The following is a 16,336-nucleotide window of genomic DNA, read 5'->3' as shown; positions in this document are numbered from 1 at the left end:
GGTGCAGGCATGCGTATGCAAATAAAAAGATATGGAACCAATCAGAGTACGGCGCTGCTGTCGGCAACGCCTATGCCGCAAAACAAGTGTCTGGCATAGTTGTTACATTGGTTACTGCTGCTACAATGACAGGTTATCGAGATTTAAGTGAGTTTGAACGTGGTGTTATAGTCGGCACACGAGAGATGAGACATAACATCTCCGAGGTAGCGATGAAATTTTGATTTTCACGTACGAGCATTTCACGAGTGTACCATGAATATCGATAATACCGTAAAAAATTAAATCTACGACATCGCTGCGGCCGGATCATGCAAGAACGGGACCAACGACGACTGACGAGAAGCATCCTGTCTGATCACCAGCACCCATTCATGTCCATTGTGCATTCCGACGGACTTGGACAATTTCAGCAGGACAATGCGACACCCCACACGTCCAGAATTGCTACAAAGTGGCTCCAGGAACACTCTTCTGACTTTAGACACTTCCGCTGGCCACCCAAATCCCCAGACATGAACATTATTGAACATATCTGGGATGCCTTGCAAGGTGCTGTTCAGAAGAGATCTCCACCCCCCTCTTACTCCTATGGATTTATGGACAGCCCTGTAGGATTCATGGTGTCAATTACCTCCAGCCTCCAGCACTACTTCAGACATTAGTCGAGTCCATGCCACGTCGTGTTGCGGCACTTCTGCGTGCTCGCTGGGAGCCCTACACGATATTAGGCAGGTGTCCGTTTTTTTTGGCTCTCCAGTGTATATATTTGTGTGTGTGTATATATATATATATATATATATATATATATATATATATATATATATATATATATATATATATACACCATTTTTAGTGTCTTTTCGAAATCCCCCTAAATCACGGGCCTGTATCGGACTACATTTCCTGTCAGTTTTCTATGAAACGGTATTGGAGAGAAGCGAACTTAAGTGATATTTTTTTGATAGAGGAAGTAACCCAAAATTGTGAGAACAGTAATTCATTTTGGACGACGTGAGCCATTTTGTATGATAAATTATTTTTTTATGTCAAATTTTAAGCAGAATAGATCTAATATTCCAAACACGATCGCAAAAAGTTCTATGCATGGAATGTTTTTTTTATTATTATTTTAACAGTACGTTCAACTAGTGATGGTGCAAGTTATGGTCCAAAATTCAAAGGATTGTAGGATGTGCTCATAAGCTGCACTCAAATTTGATAATGCACGTGTGTATTTTTTTGAAATTCCATTTCATATCGTGTATAAACACTGTAGTTATAGACAAATACAAATGATAGACCTCAGATTTTGGTTCATTACTTTTAACAATATCTGGAAAAACATAATTTTAAAATTTCTGCGTAAAACGCGTTTAAAGCTTGTAATCACTGTTTACATGTATGTAAACACGTAATGCTAAAGTGGGCGTAACTTCAGTTCAACGCCATACAAACAAAACAATAAATTTTTTTGAATCACAAAATAAATATGACTTTCATAAATAATAAAAAAGAATAAATTCAAAATTTTCTTCCAAAATGCCGTGTTTTTCACTGTAGTCGGATACCTTGAATGTCCCCTACAGGACGTTATGTTGAATTAAACGTTCTTTGTATTCGTTATGGTTGAATAAATATTATTTGTTGGTCGCATTGGGTTGGGGATCGTTGGATCGTGGATCGTTGTTTTGAATGAAATGATCTTTACTGGATAAACGTTTTTGGATGTCGTTATATTTCCCTGATGTCCTTGTCCTTGTGTTGAACTAAACATTCTTTGTAGGCTGTTATTTTTTCCCAGGCCGACATATTGAACTTGACGCCCTTTGTCGTTTCATTGGATTGAATGCTGTTTGTGGGTTGTTATATTGGATTTAATGTTGTTTGTGTGGTGTTATATTGTTTATAGGTCGTTTTAAAGGATTAAATGCTCTTTTAGGTCATTATAATGGAAAAAATGTGAAATGAATAGGGAGACACATTTGAAACATATATCGTATCAATAAACAATATCGTATAACACATTTCCTCGACATGGTGCCAATTTAACTGTACTGCTGTTCCAAAGCATAGAACAATGGTGGTACTTAAAATTGGTGAGGTAAGGTACAAATGTGAAATATGTATAGATATTACCTGGCATTGGAACTCTCCTTCATCCTCCAGACGTGCTCCGTCTACAAGCAAAGTGTACGCCGAGTTAGGATGGTCGACCCTCATCTTGTATCTCGGATGACCAGGGATATCTGCATCGTATCCTGCCACAAATATAGTAATGAGACAAAACCCGTCATTCCGATAGTACGAGTATTACCAAAAAAAAAATCATTCAATACACTTCACGTAAAAAATGTATAATTTCATGAAGATTTCCAACTGAATTTCCGAATTATGTAAGCATCGTGTTTCATCGTGTCTTCAGAACCTCATAAACCAGAAAACTTTTTCTAGGAGCGAATGCGAGCCAATCTCACATTTAAAAAAAGTATTTTCGCAGAGAGTAGGAACACCTGCAACACCACATATTACACGATGAATTATTCACTTGTTCGTTAAACACTCACTTGCTTAGTGGCTCACTCACCTGCTCACGCGCTCACTGTCACACTGTCAATGAATTGGTTGTTGGTGAATTTTCTAGCAGTGAATTGACATGTGAGTGTATTGGGAATTTTTCTTTCGATGAATTGTGTGGAGGTGAATTATTATCGTTAATTTTGCGATCTTCGCCGTGCACGTAACAATCTATATATATAAAATTGACTTGCTGTGTATGTGTCTTGTCACAATGATTGTATGTATAAGGAATTATAATATGTATATCAATAAACGTATGCATAGCCCTACGAAGGTATCCCCGATCTCTATCCTTGTCTTTCAGAATTTTCTCCGGCACGACTGCGCCCTCCGGGCCAATGAGCTAAAATCACGTATGTGATAGAGCCAGGTCATGCTCGGTCTGCTCTGTTCTGGGTCTCTGTGTTTGTCTGTGTGTATGTTCTCCATACAAATCTGCAATTTTAGACTGATCTTCACCAAATTTAGCGTATATATCAAACATTACCCGTCGTGAACGATAGGCTACTTTAACAAATCGGAAAAGCTGGGCAAATGCCCGAAATAGGCAGAAAACTGTCTTGCAACAATGTTTCCTGGGCCTAAACAATGACTTTTCGAATGTTTACTTTGGTTACCGTGGTTCCCTAACAGTTCGTTTCAGACATGCTATTATATGTAGTTGATTCGATATAACATGAATACATTGAATTTTATTTGGGAAATCCAAAAGTGATTATATCTTTAACAATTGTTTGACAACGGTTTATTTATAGTGTGTTGTCATTAAGCAAGGCTAAAATCCAAACATCGTAATTTTTCTGATGAATTTTATTTGGAAAATTTCTCAGAAAATATAATATATTTGGATTTCATCATTGCTTAATGACAAAACTGTCAATAAACCGTTGTCATACAACTGTTGTAGATATAATTACTTTTGACTTCATAAAAATCCAGATGAAGTTTGGAAACAAAATGCAATTATTAAGCGAGTTCGTCTCATACATGGCGTCCCTTCCGTAGAATTTCTCACTTCACCTCACTCGTGATAATTTATGCAAATGATAACGTCCCTCATAATGGTTGAATTATTCGGTGCGACAGCAATTAGATACCCACGATGGATTTTCTCGTTCTGCATATGTGTATGAAAACCGCTCAAAAAGTTCCGTCGAGTTCTATGCTCTTGAAACTAATTCCCACTGGATCCTTTTATGTGAGTTGTTACTTCCCCGACAGAAGAGTTATATGACACTTTGCTACGGGATATTGTTTAAGAGGCATTTAATTAGTTGAGGAAGAAAATTAATACCAACTGTGGTTCCATCCATAATGCTCATGGACTAACTTGATATAGTGTAAAATTAGTTTTATTCTATTTCGAATCTCTGCTGCGGTAGAAGCGGGTACAGGGTCTTGTTCGTATAGTGAACGGGGGAGGGGGACCCCTCCTATTCTTCCACAAGAATGGTAACAATGGATCTTGACATTTCTGAAACATAAGTTTACTTTTCAAAGCTTTTGTGAATGATAACAATGATTCTAAGAGAGTAGTAAGTATTATGGTTGTAGAGTGTTCTGTAATGCACGTCTCTCAGTTAAAATCTTGAAGCAACAATACGGTAAAAGGATCAACAGCCAAAGAAGGAATAAGCCTCAGGAGAATGAAAATCCGGAGAACTCTGCTATGGACATTCGAAAATAGAAAACGGGGGTGAAGTGTGTGTGAAAACGATCGAGTATGTATATAGGATCATCGTCTTCAGTGTACGTTTTTATTCTCATTTTTTAATTAATAAATTCCTGTTAAATTTGTCGTGATGAGTGCTCACTATTTTTGGAGAACCTAGGGTCACTACAATCATATTGATTTTTTAGTTTAAGTACGGTAACGATGGCACCGTACATTGATTATGTGAATGGGAATAATGGTTCTTCAGCATCGCATATGAAAAAACCAAACATGGCCCCCGCTCTGTCCCTTATGGGATGTAAGCAGGCTACCTTGCGGCTGGGCCATGCTGGGAAAAAAAGTCCCACCAGCCACTAAGACCACGGGCCGAATTGTGTCACTGGACCTCCGAACCACGCAAAGAACAACAAACACTAACACCAAGTATGACCCTCGCTTTGAAGCAGATTACCTGGAGGCTGCGCTATGCTGGAAGTTACTCTTGATGTCCGGGCCCGGCAGGCATCGGCCCGTAAGCCACAGGACCCAACCCCGCCGCGGCCCCAATCGCCTCCGACTCACTTCAACCACGAGTATCGCATATGAAAACAGTGATCTTTCAAATATGATTTTGGTAACAGTAATTCTTATGAAATGCTCTCGGAAAGTTGCTAATATTCAAAATGATAACGGTATTAAAGAAAGATATAAATGGAGATTAAATATTCAAAAATCAAAATACATTTGCTTGAAAACAAGGAACATGACTGATTTTGATAATATACTCATAAAAATTGTTAAATCATTTCCCTAGAGACGAATCATCACACTGTAACTGCCGTGAAAATAAAATGCTCCAGCTGAAAAGCTCAAATTAAAGGAACGGTTGTAATTTGCATTTTTATCTTCTAAGAAGTTATTCTTGAGCTTATCATGGCAAAAAAAAATTCGCGCGAAGTAAATTTAATGCGTCATAAAATGCTAAATTACTTTTTTTTTCTCTCTTCGTTTCAAGAATTAGAACACCTCGAAAAATGTCTCAAAAGATTAGAAGATCTGACTATAAAAACGGAATATGACATAAATATCTTCATGCAAATTTACATCAACTTGAACGAATGTGTTGTATGTCTTTCCTGTTTATTATGTAGTTTGTGCAGATGGGAATTTCTGCAGCAGTGCGCTACAGCTTGTTGGACGGGGAAAAAACTTTTGATGAGGCAAATAAAATTCCCATCTCCATAACAAGTCTTCAACTTCTGGAATCAAAAGATAATAAGCCTAATATGCATCTCTACACAGAGAAGTCTGCCGATTTATTGGTCTCCATTTTTTTGGTTCCAGCAACTGAAGATTTTGTTTGGAGATGGAAAGCGCAGATCGTATCAAGAATTCGGCAATTTCCATCAAACATAATCGGTACTTCGGTGGTTTCGTGATATCTGATGGTTGTAAACGATGCGGATCTTGCCAAGAGATTGTGGAGATCGTGAAAAAGCCAATCAATTGCAAACCAGTTGCTATCGGCTGTAGAATAGTACAATCTGGATCTGCGCCAGAGACTCACCAACTCAATGTTTTGATGCATAAAATTCATGGTGAATCCCAAAGATGGCCACAGTGCAATGTATTCGTACGATGTCAGCACGCGTTTACCCATACTAATAATTAAAGCAAATACAACATATGCAATTTTGTGTTTGCAGAAATGTCCCGTTTTTCCACACTTAATGCAACGATCGAGTTATTCTAGATTCACATACATAACCAGGAAAGACATACTACACATTATATGATCAAGCTGATGTAAATTTGCATACAAATATTAATTTCCTAATCCATTTCAAGTCAGATGTTCTAGTTTTTTTAAAAAAAAAAGGTGAAGAAATTTGGAATTTTACGGCGCATTCAAACTACTTTATGCAGATTTTTTCGTCACTGATGTGCTCAAGAATAACCTCTCTATTCAAAGAGGATGATGCAAATTCCAACCATATTCTTTATTTTCGCTCTTCAGCTTGATGATTTCAGGAACTGCTCTCGTAAATTTCTGGGGGTGTTCCAATTTTTTGGAAGGGACGCGTGAACCTCTATTTTTTTCAAGAATGTTAACTTCTCTAACTCTAATGTAATTAACAAGTGGTCTGATCATTGGATTATCCTCGATAAAAGAAAAACACATACAAGATCTGAAATCACGGAAATAAAAACTCACAAAAGGGCGATATCCATCCTTTCAAAATGGCGTTAACCGTCTCTCAGCTGAGTGTTATGGGTCAACCAAGCAAGAAAGGAGATGAAACAGATGACAAGTCCTTTAATACAGCATACAGTGTCACAAATGTCACTGCTACACCAAATAGCATTAGTGTGGAAGCAATGAAGCAAGAAACTGTGTTGTTTCTTTTTTTGTCAGATCTTGCTGTTTCTCTTCCACAATGTCTTCTCATTCTGCTCTTTTTTATTCTGAGTAAGGAATAAGAAAAAAAAAAACTGTCGTTGTGTCTAGTCTTGTCTTTACGAGGATGGGTCCGACCGCAATGGTCCATCGATTTCGCATCTTTAGTATCCCAAATGACGCTTACTGCTGACTCTCCTCAAAAGATCTCGTTTCCTTTCCGTATACAATGGGGATTCAGCTTTTCTTTATTCTCCCGTTCCTTCTATTCCCTACTCCTCCTGTATATGTGCGTGTATTTGAACCGAAAATCTCATCATTCGTATTGAACGAGTCGGAGACTCTATACAGTATTTTTATACTTGTAGTGGCTTGAATATATACCGCGGTGGAGACAACTTTACTCGTATAGGTAAGATTGTTATTGAAGACTAAATATACTTTATCTTTGAAAATGCGACAAAATTATTTATACGTTGGTTAATCTATGACTGATATAAATTACAATTTTAATTACTGACTACATTTTATTTCAGGAATATACAGGGTGGTTATAAATGAACTGACATTACTCAGACGTATTTAGCAGCCATTCCAATGGAGGTACTTTGAATGACACTTGGTAGGATATATGGTCCATGGCGAAATAAAAAAAGATTCAATATGAAATAAGTTCAGCCTGGTGGTCGAAAATTGAACTACTTTTTATTGAATCGTTTTCCTCGTGGTTCATACAAGCATCCTATATGCCAAGTTTCATCAAAATTCCTACATCCGAATTGAGGCTACATACGTCTGAGTAGTGTTAGTTTATTTATAACCTCCCTGTGTATTATAATATTTTGTATATTCGTTATATGCTTCTCAGATGTGATTCATTTCAAATTTTGGAAGATATTCTATTTAGTCAAGGTATCACTTCTATCAGTCCTCAGATGATTCCGGATAAAAAGCTGGCGTCCCTAAAAATTATGTTCTTCCAATTCCGGAATGAGTCAAAATTTTGTGGGCTCGCATTAGTCGCTGTGTGGTCACACTGATCGGCTAGCATCGCGAGGATCCGTGTTCGAACCCAACCGTGGTTCTCGAAGCATGGGTTCGACTGGCGCTTGTGTTTTCTGTGGTTCCCACATTCAAGACGTGAATGCGAGCCGATCTCCCAGTTAAAAAGCCTCTCCACAGAAAGAAACATACCTACAACGGTGCACTTCACTCATAGTTTGGAAAATGGATGGAAGCACTCAAATTTGTGCCCGAGTGGAGCAAAGGTAAGATGCCCACCTGCCACCATGAAGGTGACCGTGAGGCCCACTAGTTCGGTCCCTGCGAAAAGTAAAGAAAAATTCTTTCCCTATCAGTAGAGAAAAGAATTTCCGACGCAACTCGATCGACAGTATAGTTCCATATCTCACAATATGACTATTACTATATCATACGTGCACCTCGAAAGTATTCCTCCAGGAGATTTCAATGGGTGGCGATATGACTGCAGCTGGCGAGTGGTGGAAAAATATTCATATCTATCCTACCCTCAACCACAGCAATTGCTGACATTGTCAGTGATCGATAGGGGTCTGAGCCGTGTACGATCAAAATAAGGAGGCTCGTATCGAAACGGTACGAATGTGATTCGTTAGTTCTTACCCGCACCTATTCAGTAAATCGGTGCAAACATGCATGATAGAGTGAAAGACCCATTTTTTTGTCTGAACTGGTAGACTTAACTCATTTGACTACAATTTCAACTGCAGTTCAAAAGTTCATAATATTAAACCAGAAGGAATCTTCCCTGAACCTATGCTTCGTCTCCAATACAAATTTAGCATATTTCTCTTCAAGGCGTAGTTTTTTCATTGATGGGGCCATTTCGGAGAGGAATCCAACGGTGAAAAGCTGGAGAGAAAGAATAAAAAACTTAGTTGTGCATTTGTCATAGGAAACGGAGGATGAAGGGCAATGAAGAAATTTAATGGGGAATACTTATAAAATTGGCATTTCGGCTGGAGAACTTGCGATACACAGAAGAAAAGACACATTCCCAAGAACATAGGTAACACCAAAAGAAAATAGATCGATAGATAGAACCGCTCACAACCCCGGACTGATGCAGAGCACTTTACTTCCGTTACCTCAAAAGAGGCAGAGTTGTGTCGGAAAAGTTACCAAACGAAAATAGGAATGATTGGTCAGCATCGTACACAATCTAATTTTTCTAATTAACTTAAGACGATTCTTTTATCTTGAGCTGTCACAATATTACCTATGCTGTGGGTGACATTTGTGGTACCGCATAATTTGAAAATTCATAGAAAATAGAAAAGACACGTTCTCCGTCTTCGCATATCCACTTTCATCGACTCCGCAGTGGTGCCACCTTATGCATTACTTTTAAGATGACCTCGTATATAAAATTCGTATGCTTTGGATAAATACAAGTCACTATACTTTCGTAGTGCAGTTACGCGCGTATATTTAATGCAGTTTAAAATCAAATCGTTCTCATTCATTTTATATAAGTGTTAAAAATCTATTGCTAATAACACGAAATAAATTCAAGTTTCCAATTTTTATTCGTAACGACATTTTTTCCTATTTAAAAAACAAAAATGAGATTGCAACGTATTTTATATTGAGAAATAATTTTAATTAGTTCGTTAATTAAAAGGATACCAAAAATTATATTTATTAATAAGTCTCATTATCTTCACATGGCTTCATTTTTCAACAGATCGTCAGAATATATTTTCTCTGCTTTGATTATTTTTTCTTCTCAGAATTTGAATTCGATCAATTCCTGATGTGAATAGCACAGTCAACGACCTTTATAAAAGAACCTATCGTTTCGTCCAATACCAACGTTATATCGAAGCAAAATGTATATGACAGTCATTATATGAAAATATTTGAAACCTATTCTACCAGTCCCTTGTAATGTAATGGTCGTTATTTTATGGGGTTGTTATAACGAGTGTTGACTGTATTTTTAACCCTGTAGAAATCGAAGTTTACAACAGGTATTATCCCTTTGTGACCATGGTGCCAAAAATGTGCGGGTTGCTTATTCTCACTTACTTACTAATCAAAACTGTGACTCAGTTCATATTCGGAAGAACTTCTACCTGACAGGTCACCGCCGCGGTAAATTGCAGCAAAGTAGAGTAGGTCAAGGGCTGCAGAGAATAAATAATGTATCGCTTATAAAATTCAGTATGCATGAAATTACACCTGACACTGCTGGATGGACAGTGAATGTGCATGACATACAGAATATAAATTGAAACCTACAAAATTAGTGGTTAGGAGAAGAGTGTCCATACTAGTACGTTGCATTCCAGAGATTTTACGATAGGAAATTTCACATGATGGGCAAATAAACAATCCAGTTACAAACTTGAAATAAATATGTAATATGTAAATACCTAGGAGAAGCGTTACGCCCTATTTAGTATTCGGGTTATTACGGTGTGAGGATTGTCTAAGTTTTGAGCTGGAAATAGGGCAGATATGAACTTTTTTGTGGAGGGGGACTTCATGAGAAGGCGAACGAAGTAAAGCATTTCTTCACTAAAGAAAATTGCAAAAACTGAAAAAAAAAATTGAGAAAATAAAGATTTGCCGACATTTATGTTTTCATGCATTTTTTAAGTATCAAAAATGCAAAAACTTTTTTTAAAATTCCGAAAATTACATGCTCGGGGTCTATCAGGAGTTGTAAATTTAACTTACAATAATTAGGTAGTGCTTTAGGTATTCATGATGGCGAATTTGCAGTAAATTCCCAACCATATAAATCGACATACTTATTCGGATTCAGTGCACAAAATTTCGGTTGATGTGTCTGAGTTTTAAGCATAGCAAGGAGGAATGTCTTCGCCCAGCTGTTTGAAAATCCAATTTAAATCATATCTCCTTGTTTGCAAAAAATGCCCATGGCGTGTCTGTCGCAGTGACATAGGTAAAGTAAATTTGAAGGATTCTCCATATATAAAGGTCTCAACCACCCAAACACTCTCTGAAAAATTTACTTCATTATGACACTCACGGAATTTAGATGTCCAGATATCAGAATTATCATACCCGATGTATGTTCTAAGACATGTATTAATGACTTTCTCATTTACATCTTAATAGACCAAAAATTATATACACAGTGAATCATTAGGATTATATACTCTGTACATAGAGCAAACGAAACATTCGATTTCTAATAGATTTTTGGAAAGTTGTGGTTGGAAAACGATCTGTGCGTGTCTGCTTGCTAAACATTCGCAGTACCTGCTGAATACATGCATAAAATATTAATATGTCGGTATTCGTAATTACGTTCTGATAACTGATGTCAGCAGAATCACGCTTTCTTTTCTTGCATGAATGCGAACGTTACATTATTTACAATTCATTATCATAACAGACTGGAGACATTAATCGTATTATACTGTGCACAGAAATTCCTCAGGGAAAATCTAAAACCCTTAGAAAATTATCCAGTAGACGAGACATAGAAACAAATGTCTCAATGCTTTTCTTAGAAATTTTATGAATGAAACTCGATTGTGTCGTTGAGTTCACTCAAAGAGAGATATTTTTGCGAAATAAGAACTGCATGTTAGAAATACGAATGTGTTGCATAAGCGCTATTCGTATTATACGTTTCGTCCATTCTGGAGGAGTTTTGGGGCTCCTCTTTCCATTCTGAGACGTATGTAATAAATAGGAAAATATTCTTCATCGGTATTCACGTAGCTGGCTGTAAATAATTGAATAAATTGCATCACAATGGCTGAAGAAATTATTTCTTCATCAAAAAAGAGAAAAAAATGTAAAATTTGAGAGAGTAAAGACTTGCTGACATTAATGTTTTTAATGTATTTTCCGAGTATCTCTCTCAAAAAATGCAATGAAATCTTGAAAATTCTAAAAAAAGAATTTTCATGTCTTGGGTTAAAAGGTTTTGAGAGAAGGAAGTTCTTAAAATCAGCAAATTTTCCGTTGCCACATTTGTTCTATTTTTTCTGATTGTGTTGTCATTTTGATAATAGTGGAAGACGGGCGGTATTCGAAATATATATTTTTCCTCCTTTTCTTTGGGGTAGTATAAGAATATGCGTACAGTTTAAACAATGGAAGAAGCTAAAGAGTTTGTCTTCGTTGGTATTTACTGCTCTAACACTATCACTTTCACAAAATTAGCAAAATTGTCTTCTTGAAAAAAGAGCTGTGGAATTTTACATAAATTTCAGTTATTTCCTCTGTTCCCAGTTATGATACGTATCAGTGAAATTTATAAAAAAAAAAGAATAGAAAATACAGAAAATGTCAAGAGAAGATCGAATGGTGCGAATCAGAACATTTTCCCCTCAGAGACACGGATGGTGACAATGAATTTGTCCATTTTGATATGTCCCAGATATGATACATTTTGAAGTAAAATGAACATTGGCAAGAAGAATGACTGAAAAACAGAAAGCAAGCATAGGAAAATATATTTCCGAAGACAGAAGAACTTGCACATAGACTCAGTTGTGTGTGATTTGTTTGTTTCAGCACAAAGCAAGAACTTACATTGTTTCCGACCGGATTCTACAAGAAAGAACTCGAGGAGCTGCAAAAGAAATCGGATTCATCTACTTCAAAGACTCAAAATGGTTGGTTGGATTGTTTTCGTACACGCCACTATATTGTATTTAAGATATTGTGCGGTGCTGATGTCAATGATGAAGTGTGCAAAGAATGGAATTCAGAAATGTCCGAACATTATCGAGAGATATTCGGTCAATGATATATACTAGGGGTGTCCAGCAGCTGGCCAGCGGGCCGCATGTGGCCAATTTTTAAGAAACAGTTAGGATACTCCGTAAAACCCACCAAACATCGATTGATCAATTTTCCAAAATATGTAAATTGAGTATGTAAACTCTATATAATATTTCTTTTGTAATTTTAATGTTGTATCTGTGCAATAACTATATACTTTCATGACTTCAAACGCATCTTTTATTGCCATATTTTCGTTCATTTGCAGGCAAAAAACCATTTCAGTTATTGTTAATACTGTTTACTGCATTTTACCGTTCCAACAGGAACCCCTTTGATGCGGTCACCCCCCTCTTTTACGGTCACTTTCTTTGTCCTGCGAATGTCCGCAAAAAATGTAGCATATAGAAAAATCCTAATATATACTATGTTTGAAGTTATTATTATCATTTTGAATGCTAATATCAAAAAAGACATTATTACTTGCCAACTATTTCTTGGTTTTAATCCATATATTTCTTAGCTTATGGATTATACAAATACCACACGCGCTTCCCTGTGATAACACCATGAGTGAGAGATCAGTAAATAAGAACAGTAAATAAGCAACTAAAATATAAAAACAAATCACATTTTGTGTGCTGCTGTCGTCTCCTAAAAAAAGGGCTTGAGCGGTGACGTCAAGCAGTAGCTCCGAGATCACACCCACTGAATCAAGGCGGCAAGCGCGACTATAAAGGGATTAACCGAACCCTTATTATATAGCCCTGTTTATCATACGTCCTGTTCTACCAAAAGGAATGTATGGCCACCGTACGCAATTTTTTTGGATATAGTCATCACTTGGTTATTGTTATCAGCAACTCCGAACCCCCAATACGATCACATCAATCGACGTGGCTTGTATTTGGATTAGGACTCCTATAATAGTACATAATAATACTCTTCTAATTCTTAGGACTGTTATAAAAGAAACTCAACTCTCGTTGAATTTACTAAAGATATTTCTGCGAAAACGGAATAGTATGATACAAATACGTATGTATTTGAGATAAAGCTATTACTATTATTATTATGCGTTTCGTCCATTCTGCGCATTTTAAGGATCCTCTTTCCATTTCCAGATGCATATAAGAGAGCAAAAGCTGTAGTCGTCTTCTGTATTCGCATAGTTGACAGTAAAAAAGCCGAATAAAGTTGTGTATATCCGTAATCTTCTTCCTTCCTTTTTATTTCTTTATCTTCAAGAGAAGGAAGTCCTTAAAAGCAGCAAATTTTCTGGCCACTATACAACAAGACTTGCCCCATTTGTTCCCCTTTTCCGTCTCATTCAATGTCTTTCCGGGCTTTTCTTCTTATTCGAGATGCCCTAATCTGTGAAAGCCGAATGTTTTTCTTCCGGGGCAGTTCCTTTTGTATACGACCGACTATAAATGGAGTAGCATCCTCTTCAAATTAGCATTTGTTTTTCCGGGGGATTTCGAGTCAACGAACTATAATCGTTTCCGAAACATCCCCGGGATCCTGGTTGAAAAATATCTTCGAATGCACTTTTAGTCGGATGAGCACTTTTAGTAAGCACTTCGTTGTCGCAAAAATATTCAAATAACAGTAGAAATTTCAGAGAAAGGTACTTTTTCATGTATACTGGAAATGCCAAATGTACGGTAATCCTGCAATCGATTCGGCTTTAGATCATGTATTTTCAAGTCGAATGCTTCGAAAATGACATTGCTGTGGTCAAGCTTTTTCTTCACAGTTCTTTTATGGGCATCTTTTTATCAGCCACCTCGTTGGGCATTTTGCCTGTTGTGGCGTTGTATTTGTATTTGTATTTAAATACAGTATATATTACGTATATAGTCGCGGTTTCACAGAATTACCGTTGGCTCATATTTACGACGAAACGATGATCCTTTCCGCTAATTGTACGAAGTACAGATGACTGGATACCAGGGGAAGATAATTGGAAAGAAAAGTCACATTTGTCTGTGGGAATCAACCCACCAACCTCGCACTTTCCGGGTGTGTGTTCTACCGTTAAACTACCGAGGTACATATACCTAAGATGCATTTCTTAAGCAGATGAGTTCATTGCGTTCATACGAACAAGGATAATGCCATCCCTCACTTGCAACAGGCGAGCATTCCATTGCATAACGTTCATGTAACATGGAGCACCTCCGCACATCGCTAATCCTGTCAAGACAATTTTGAAGTGGACATTTCGAGAGAACAGTGTCCTGGCTCGTCTCGAGATCTTACTCTTTGTGACTTTTGGTTATGCGACTATCTGAAATCCCCCGCATGCGCACAGAGATCGGCCTACGTCATTGGTTCAGTTGAAAGATGCTATACAGAATGAAGTTTCAGGGGTAAACCCTACAGTACCCTAAATACTCTTCAATGCTGTACAGGTTGGTTTTTACATTGAAATTATTTAGACAATGATCATTTTTTCTGATTGAACTCAACTATGGCATTGAAAAGCTATTTTTTTACTGTAGCGGCATCTGTTGAACAAAAAAGTAACTATCGAGAGTTTTCCTACTATTACGAAAAGTAAAATCATAGATGTTTCAAAGCATATCTGTGGAAACCGCATCTTTCTATTATACTTATTTAAAAAAAGTATCGAGTTTTCAAAAGTCTTGAAACTTTTGGATCACCCTGTACTACTAAATCCACTGCCAACATTAATGAATCTGCACCATGTTTAAAACAGACACGGAAACACGGCCATAAATTTCTAGTAACGGCTGATAAGTTGAGACTATATACATCATTAAAATCCTCATTATTTTATTCAGAGAGAAAAAAAACAACGAGTTTTTACGACATTAATGACAACATATGAAGAAAATTCTTCATATAGAAAAGTATGAAGATTACAAGATTATAGTATACACTAAAAAAAAGAAGAATTGGGTGGGGGGGGGGGCTAAATTTGTGAAGTGTTGTTGGGCCCTAGGAATAGACAAATTATCGGAAGCGCTAATGATCAGCATCGACGAAAAGTCGATCGGAGAAACTTAAGGAAATCTTGCGACTTGTGTCTTCGAAGTTACACGCAATTATCAGAATGAGTCGCGGGAAAATAAAAAGAAACTTTTTTTTCTAGAAGTTTTCTCTTTTTTTTAGATAAAATAAGTAAAGGGTGTTTGTGAGTGAAATTGGTGAAATTAGATTCTTCTTGATGTTGGTAGAGCAATCGAAAACCAACAACAACTCGCTAAAAACTTCACACAAGAGATAGATTTTTCTTCTGACCAATAAAAACCAAAAAATATTTGAGCAAAGAGCCAAGGAAAACGGATCGAATGCATCTTGCAACGCTGTTTGCGGATTGAAACATATATATATATATATATATATATATTTTCGGTTTAGCTTTTTTCGCTTTTAATACGATAAAGAAAGAACATATCATAGAACTGAGTCGGATACTTGATACTGTTGTTTATCTGAACCCTGGAGGAAAGAGCTCATCTGGAGCATTCCGGTAAATCGGAGCCACAGAACCTCCCCCTTTTATCACTTACACGTGGGGTAGAGATCTCATTTTATGTTTTCCTCATATCTTTTCATACGTTTTTTTCGGGGGGATTGGTATGAATTTTTCATCGAAAACACCGCGTTGGTGCCAACGAAATGTTTCCGTGAATGGACAGCTCCAAGGTCTTTGTTTATATGTGATGGGATATAACACTCATTTTGAAGGACTTCTGTCTGAGAAAAATAGTATCGTGCCATACGGTGTAGTGGGCATAGCATGAATGTTCAGCCCATGAATATCCAGCATGCATGAATTATTAAACTGGGGGTTTTCAACACATCACCTCCGGGCAACATGTGGCACTTGAAGCTCTTTTGCAGAGACTTACATTGTTACATTGTTACAGAATTTATAGAAATGCTGGAGGAGAAAAGAAGGATAATTTTTTTTTTCA

The 16,336-nt window shown here is 37.0% G+C and overlaps 1 protein-coding gene across 1 annotated transcript in view; it reads right to left on the bottom strand.

The window, feature by feature from the left end:
• LOC149085658 (nephrin-like) overlaps positions 1-16,336 on the bottom strand; it is a 198,015-nt gene that overhangs the window by 89,434 nt on the left and 92,245 nt on the right. The window contains exon 3 of the mRNA XM_089232459.1: positions 2,140-2,261. Within this exon, the coding sequence (XP_089088585.1) occupies positions 2,140-2,261 (122 nt within the window). The remainder of the gene's footprint in view (positions 1-2,139; positions 2,262-16,336) is intronic.

The sequence above is a fragment of the Pholcus phalangioides genome, unplaced genomic scaffold (assembly GCF_987345545.1).
Source record: "Pholcus phalangioides strain wild (caught in Gottingen) unplaced genomic scaffold, Ppha-v1.0 ptg000006l_1, whole genome shotgun sequence".
Taxonomy (NCBI): domain Eukaryota; kingdom Metazoa; phylum Arthropoda; class Arachnida; order Araneae; family Pholcidae; genus Pholcus; species Pholcus phalangioides.
This window is presented reverse-complemented; position numbering and strand designations above follow the sequence as displayed.